This window comes from Watersipora subatra, chromosome 3 (genome assembly GCF_963576615.1).
Source record: "Watersipora subatra chromosome 3, tzWatSuba1.1, whole genome shotgun sequence".
In the NCBI taxonomy this organism is placed as follows: Eukaryota; Metazoa; Bryozoa; class Gymnolaemata; order Cheilostomatida; family Watersiporidae; genus Watersipora; species Watersipora subatra.
Window position 1 is genome coordinate 4,303,930 of NC_088710.1, and position 8,466 is coordinate 4,312,395.

The 8,466-nt window shown below is 36.1% G+C and overlaps 1 protein-coding gene across 1 annotated transcript in view; it reads right to left on the reverse strand.

Annotated features, from left to right (window-relative positions):
- LOC137390142 (uncharacterized) overlaps positions 1-7,663 on the reverse strand; it is a 28,780-nt gene extending 21,117 nt beyond the window's left edge. Inside the window, exons 1-3 of the mRNA XM_068076414.1 lie at positions 7,587-7,663; positions 6,467-6,532; positions 2,911-2,985 (exon numbers count right to left, since the gene is read on the reverse strand). Of these exons, the coding sequence (XP_067932515.1) occupies positions 2,911-2,985; positions 6,467-6,532; positions 7,587-7,631 (186 nt within the window). The 5' untranslated portion in view covers positions 7,632-7,663. The remainder of the gene's footprint in view (positions 1-2,910; positions 2,986-6,466; positions 6,533-7,586) is intronic.
- Between the last annotated feature and the right edge of the window lie 803 nt (positions 7,664-8,466).

Consider the following 8,466-nt stretch of genomic DNA (forward strand, 5'->3'; position numbering starts at 1 on the left):
ACGGTTTTACTCCGCCCACTTACATAATAATTATGTAACACCAAATGTGTTGTGGCAGGCCTGTGAGGCAGGCCTAGATAATAATATATAAGAGTATGCTGGCAGGCCTGTGAAGCAGGCCCAGAAACACAGTATTACATAACAGGGTCTGAAGAAGTACACACAAGAGTATTACATAACTAGATAAAGGAAGCACACCTAAAGCCATCACAAGGAATATCGTTGTCTAAAACCAAGAATATGGCTAGTGTTTGTCCAGTCCTCCACACTATAACACCAAATATACAGAATGCCGAGCCTCCTCTGGTGTTCAGGGGTCTCCAAGGTAACATCATTGTCTTAACACTTTAGATTTTGCATGAAATTTAGACTTCTACATTTAGTTTTTTCATATTTTCATATAATACACTAGAAATTCCCTGTCATACAGCCCACGACCAAAGTGATATTGGAAAAAAGAAAGGGTACTGCTGGTTGAGAAATGCAATATTAGCAGTCAAATGGCACTGCAGTGCAATAGGATAACTGCAATGGTAGCTGTAATGTACTGGGTGTAAGTGTTATTATATACAACAAACAGCAATAATGAAAGGAAAAGATTATATGTTTATATCTCTCCCCCAGCAATAAGAGAAATGCAATATTGGCCAATATTAGAAGTAAAATGCACTGATATTATTAGAATAACCAATATTATTAGTATAGTAATTAGAGATGCCCCGATTCTAACTTCACCAGCCGATTCAGATACCGATCCGATATACCGATTCTTATTGAAAAATAATCCGATTCAGATACCGATTCAGATCTTTTGTGTTGCATAGATAATTTTTAATTTTATTACACAAATATAATGCAAAGAAAATATAAATATTGATGCATTTATTTGTTTGTATTTATGGAAAAAGATATACATGTATATTAAATTCACATACTGACATACCGTGCATCTAGTAACAAAACAGTCCATGTTTCTTGTAATCTGCTATTAATAATGGTAGTTACTGTTAGTGGTACATCTTTCTCTGTGATAATGAAGTCTGTCTTCTACTGCTGAACGAACTGATGCACCGGTACAAGTTTAGAGCAAATAAACGTTTATCTAAATTACCGTTAGTGGTTCAATTATCTCAGTGTGACGTCCTTATCTTCCATCACTAGCGATGTAGCCAGTCGTACTGAAGAAGGATTCACTTGCAACAGATGGTGGAGGACAGGCTAAATACCGATAAGCCACTCAGGTTATTTTATGCGATGCAAACGATACATCATATCATCAGGATCAAGAGAGATACGTAAATAACTTTATGCATGGACTGCTCAAATTACTTTCGTAATGCTAGTACATAGAAATGTTACACCGCAAGCACGCATTCTTGTTTCCATCATTGGTCTCTTGTTCGTGATTGGCTGCAATAAATCATATCGCTGTAATTGGGAAATACCGCACTTGTTGATTACGTCCTGTCTAAAGCCAAAAGATTCCTCAGCTGTGTTGACGTTTATCAGGCTATAGACATGAAATAGATTGTGTGACAGGCTTGGAATTCATTAGGTGAAAGTAAGGAACTTGCAGCTGATGATTTTTGATTAGTGCAGCAGGCTAAAATACGGTTTTCTGCTAAATAGTTGAACTGCAAAAAGTATCTGAAGTTTCCGATTTTTTAAGAAAAGATCGGCTGATACCGATTCAGATACTTAACACCCATATCGGCACCGATACCGATTCCGATATTGAAATCGGGGCAACTCTAATAGTAATAGTATAAAACCAATGCACAATTTTGTTTACATTTCAAAACGTCATTATATAAACGTCTGTATATCATTGGAATACCAAAGTACTCGATTGTTTCTAAAAAGTCAGATACTTTGAAATCGGCAAAGATGAAACGATTTCAGTACTCCTACGTTAGTGACAGAAACCGTCGACAATGCCATAGACTGGTGAAATGTGCACGTTATTTTTTCGCGAAATGCGCACGACTTAATGGTTCTATTCTCTGTCGCCCGCCGTTTCAATTTCCGGTCTTAACTTTTATTAAACCAAGCTTTTCAAGTGTTTTGTGACGCTTTTCATCCTAATAAATCTGTCTATTTGTGTATAATCCGATCAGATGGGTAAGTTTTTAGAGAATTTTGATAATTTACAAAAACTTGGTAGCATATTTAAATAGGCCTAAATGTACTTTGTATCGTTATTATACTTTAACTAATCTACAAAACGATGGTTAAATTTGTTGATGAAATTTTAATACAAGGGTTCGTCTCATTGTTGATGAATAATTTTCGTAAGTTGTGTGCACACGCATTTATTATAAAAACTCCCAAACTTCGCATCCGCTCATTTGGTTGTGGGATTATTTTTACACCATATGTAACTTATTTAAGTGTTTATTATAGTTTTTAGACTCTGGAACAAATGAAACAAAAGAAAATATACGTTTATAAGAATATTTACTCCAACATGCAAACATTTCGATATAGGAAGCAAACACCGGAATGGAGTAACTTCAAACGTCGAGGTTTGACTATAACGAGACTGATGTACCTCGGTATGATGATTTGCTAGTTTCCAGCAAACTTCAACTTACGAGAAATCATGACAAAGTTTTTAGTTTATTCTCTAGGCCAGCAAAGTTAGAAGGACTAATACATTAACTCTGTAGCTCCTCGTAATCTCACATCTAATGCTGTCTATTATTCAAAGGATGACCTTGACACAAGATTTTAAAGCTTCGCATGCATCTTTAATTACAGCAGCAAAAAGTTGAGGCATTTTATTTAGTTGTTTTGCAAAAAAAGTAGGTCAAACAAATTTTTAACAAAGCCGGTAGTTGATGACCTAACATGGAACAGTTGGCAGTTATCAGTTAACCTGACTTATGATATTCCATAGAACATGCTCACCCTGGCAGCGCTCAAGTCAGAGATGACTTTCACCCTATCACTTCCTCCTGTGAACTGCCCTTGTAGTCTATAGAGCTGTAAATATACACATATCCTCATCTACACGTACTTATCCTTAGCTACATGTGTATTGATTACTATTTCTTTGATTATAAGAAACATGGCCAGCTAACAAAATGCTTGGTCACATGCCCCACAAACTCATTCAGTTGTCTAGCTAATATCTGATGAGGAAATTCTGGCACAGAACAATATTTTGGTTTGTTTGGCAAACATGTTTCTAGATATGTATGCTTTAATTCCATTTCTTTAGGCGCTACTTTAGTCCCTGCAACGCCTATGCCATGTTTATGTTAGGCGTATGCTTATGCTCTGCTTATGCCATGTTTATGTTAGGCGTATGCTATGCTTTTGCCGCGCTTATTACGCTTATGCCATGCTTCAGTAATGTTTATGCAAACCTTATGCTGAGCTAATATGACACTAGTCACAGACACTTCGGTCTATTATCTTCTCAATGATATGATATCATCAAAATAAACACACATCACAAGTGTACTCGTCAGCCGCGCCAAGTTCCATGGCCTAAAAGTTTAAAACAGTCATTTTTAACCTCATGGCAGGTAGTGAGCCCTGTGCGAGTCATATGTACACGGATCGAACTCTTCAAGGTTGGAAATGTACATATATCTATATATATATATATTTTTCAAAGTTTGTCGTCTGCTTTCTGTAGCTCTTCGGTATGTCCACCTATAGCTATTCAAATCTTGGAATTAAAATTTCACATTCTACTGGACTTAAACTCACAATGATATTTGACAACCAATTTGTAACAACTGCAGTATTACAATCCAGATCTTTAACCACGAGCCCACGTAAGTTTTTGCAATTCTTCTCTTTTACTACATAACGTTTACATCCTTTATCGTTTTTACACCCAAATGACGTATTATTTCAAACTCTATGTAACGCGATGCTTTTTCGCGTTTTCGTGAACTTTTATTTCTGGTTTTTCGTAAGGTTCAATTGCTAAATTGCGGTGAAGGTCAATACTTTTCACGCAGACAACTGTATTATCTTGAGTAGGAATGGCTTCTATATTCTCTCATTGTTTGGTCAGACAAAGACAGTCTGATACCCCATTTTTTCATTTGTGCTAGCGTCCAGAGGTACCAGTATAGTTGTATTCAAAGTTTTGATGGATAGCTTATATGCTGTAACAGTAATCTTTTTTATACACACACACTTCTATGCACGAATTGTTATTATTAATTCAACATATATTCAGAATTTTTATTTTGTTTTCTCAGTTCATATTAACTGTATCATTACCAAATCATCTTTTAGTGTAATCATTGCAAAACAGACTTAATTTAGCAATTACTTGCCAATTATTTCAAATTTATATTTAAACACTTTCATAGCTGTTTTATTTTTTAAAAATTTATTTAACCTGCACAAAACATTTTTTTCATGATATGAAGTTTGAAAGGTAGAGTTGTTTGACCATGTTTAAAAACCTTCACAGTTGTTTTTATTTTCTCTCTTAATTTATTTCAATTACGCAAACATTTTTCTCGGGATATGCAGTTTGAAAATTAGAATGGCAAATGTTGTTATATGTTAAATACAAATAAATTTTCTGTGCAAAGACCTTTTTATTACCCAGGCAACGCCGGGTAGTACAGCTAGTATAAGTATATAAATGCAAATGTATATATTTGTATAAAAGAACACAATGCGATTATACTACATGGCTGTAAAATGCTTACTAACGTTATTGCACTGCTAATGCAACTACACTGATATCCAGGCTAAAATTTGCTGCCATTGCAACGCATTTTACATCTGGGCAGTGAGTAATTATCAATGCGCAGTTATGATTTTTTCGTCATGGTTGCAACCCTAATACCATTGTGATGCATTCCATCTCTTAAGACTGGTTCCCATATCGATTGCGAGACCCCGCTGGTAATTTTGCGCAGCAAAACGCTTGCGAGGCTAGGCTCGGCGACTTATGTTCACATAAAGCTGCACCGCTAATAACCGCATAACAAGTTTTCGCTCGCCATGCCATTTCGATAATGCTGACCTTCACCTGTACAGTGCATTTCGGGAAGGATTTGCATGCGGCTTTTCGCGAAATTTGAACAGCACTAAACTTTTGAGTTGCCGCCGGCAACTACCGGCAGTACTCGGCAGTATCCGGCGCGTAGGTTCATATTTCACCGCTGATAGCCTGCGGTGCTGTCGCCGGTGCTTTGCGGCGTATATGGGAACCAGGCTTTACATAACTATCTAGTGAGACATTTGATAATGCGGGGAGACAAAGCCTTACTTCCTCGTGACCTAAATATATGCATATCTGTTTGAGGGTGACATACGCAAAGTTCTGTATTACATCAAATGTTTCAATGAATCTAAAATCTGACAACTTGTTTGTCATAATCAACCATAGGTCACTGATTTCAACACATTACTAATAGCTTTTACAACTTTTCAATAGAAAATGCAAAAGTGCAATCGTTTTCATAGAAATTATGCATCTATTATTGTTGTTACATTGAACTTTCTAGAGTATGATAACTAGTAGATCTGTGGAAGCCTGTACATAGAGCTAACCATTATGACATTTAAATGAGCCCCAAAAATGACGTAGAGCTATTTTTATAGAATAGTGCTATAACAGGTTGATACATTTTAGCTTGGGTTGAGAAACATTTTCTGTTTTGCAATTTCTTTCTAAAGATAAATTTCCACTCTTTCTATCATGGTTGAACCTGGTTCCCGTATGGAATGCAAGACCCGGCGGCAATCTCGCGTAGTAAAACACTTGCGGCACTAGGCTTGGCAGCTAATGTTCACATAAAGCTGCGTCCCTGATGATCGCCATAAAAATGGCTGCTAGTCATGCCGTCTCGAAAGTGCTGACCTTCACCTGTAAAGTGCATTTTGGGGAGGTTTTGCCTGCAGCTCTTCGCAAAAGTTTAACAGCCCTGCTGAACTCTTGCGTCGACCGTCGGCAACTACCGGCGGTACCTACTCGGCGCGTAGGTTCACATTTTACTGCTGACAACACCGCCCTGCGGTGTTGTCGCCGGTGCTTGCGGCTTAAATGAGAACCATGTTTTAATGGTAAATGGACATCAGTAAAACTGCCATTTAAGCTAAAGAGTATAGACATACCTCAGTTTTCTTCACACGTGATAAGCTTTTAGCAGTTCAATTGGTCTAATGGCCAAATGAGTCAATAGCAAGCCAGCAAATTTTTTCTCTCACAAGGTATGCCTAGTCGTAGATAAAGGAAATAAAATGTCGTATTTTTATCAAAATCCTTGAAGCAGCCCTTTGAAATCTATGGAATGCAATTGAACAGAGAGCAAGAACCTGACAAGCAGGTGATACTACGATTTACTGACAGGCAGCTTCTTAACAAAGAAAGTCTTAAATATGACCATTTGTTTGCTTCCAAAAACCATAGACATCTACATATATGCTAGGGAGTTTAGGTAGGGCTTGCTGTGGTCTTTCAGTGTATAAATGTAAAGGCTACCTGCTGTGCTGTAAAAGGACCAGTAGATTTATTGATGACATCATGCTTGGAGACAGTCATGACTTTCTAAAAGAAAAGATGCAGATAAGTTTTCTGAGACATATTCTAAGGAGAATAGAGTAGGGGTAAGGAGAATAGTGGCGTGGGCTAACAAACCCAACAAAAGAGAGACACCAATACTACCATATACAATACTGTAGTACCATATACTCATATCTCTAAATATGACAAGGTTACTACCATATACAGTACAGTAGTACCATATACTCATATCTCTACATACGTATAACAAGGTTACTACAATATACAATACAGTAGTACCATATACTCATATCTCTAAATATAACAAAGTTACTACAATATACAATACAGTAGTATCATATACTCACATCTCTAAATATAACAAGGTTACTACCATATACAGTACAGTAGTACAATATACTCATATCTCTAAATATAACAAGGCTACCACCATATACAATCTACATGTAGTAGTACAATATCCTCATATCTCTAAATATAACAAGGCTACCACCATATACAATCTACATGTAGTAGTACAATATCCTCATATCTCTAAATATAACAAGGCTACCACCATATACAATCTACATGTAGTAGTACAATATCCTCATATCTCTAAATATAACAAGGCTACCACCATATACAATCTACATGTAGTAGTACAATATCCTCATATCTCTAAATATAACAAGGCTACCACCATATACAATCTACATGTAGTAGTACAATATCCTCATATCTCTAAATATAACAAGGCTACCACCATATACAATCTACATGTAGTAGTACAATATCCTCATATCTCTAAATATAACAAGGCTACCACCATATACAATCTACATGTAGTAGTACAATATCCTCATATCTCTAAATATAACAAGGCTACCACCATATACAATCTACATGTAGTAGTACAATATCCTCATATCTCTAAATATAACAAGGCTACCACCATATACAATCTACATGTAGTAGTACAATATACTCATATCTCTAAATATAACAAGGCTACCACCATATACAATCTACATGTAGTAGTACAATATCCTCATATCTGTAAATATGAATATGGCAAGTTGTTTTAATTATTTCTCACACTTTTCATTAAGGCAGTAAGTTGTTCAAAAGCCTGATACTCCATATCTGAAACTAGTAGGCGCTCTACCTGCTTCTTGTTGCCATTGTTCCGCTTGTGAACTGATTAGGAATGAGAGCTTCGAGCGTGATTATTACTCACTATATTTACACATGCATATCACGTGTGCATCAGCGCTTAGACTAGCTTCAGTTGCCAGCCTGATTGGTTAATCATCGTTCACGCCTCAGTAGTTACGGTGATGTAAAAGGGAAGAAGCTGATGTCACTAGCTAGACTTGCCACTACAGGTTCCCATAAAAAACTAAAGCTATACGCCCCTAAGGCTGAGAAGCTAAATGAGGTTTTAGATATTTGCTATTTGAAATATACTCAAATCGTATCTCCAACTTGCCTATTATATTATCTATTATATTCCTACTTTCCTACAAAACCACAACAACTTATACCAGACTCCAACACATTGCCAATTTACGTTATATACTAGTTATGCAAAAAGAGCTTTTTCTTTCAATTCACGTAATTTACATGTGCTTTACTACTTCTGTTTTTGTTTTATATATATATATATATATATATATATATATATATATATATATATATATATATATAAATTGGAAAGTCAAATAGTTTACTTATCTTTCAGCTACTGTCAGTTTCCTGCTGGCGCATTCTTCAGGCTGTAAGCTTACAGCCTGAAGAATGCGCCAGCAGGAAACTGTCAGTAGCTGAAAGATAAGTAAACTATTTGACTTTCCAATTTATACTGCTCCATCCTATGTTGAGCACTCTGATTTTAGTTTCAAGTAGGATACATTTGAATATATATATATATATGAGTATGAGTATGGCCTTAATAAACCACAACACCGGTGGGAAGC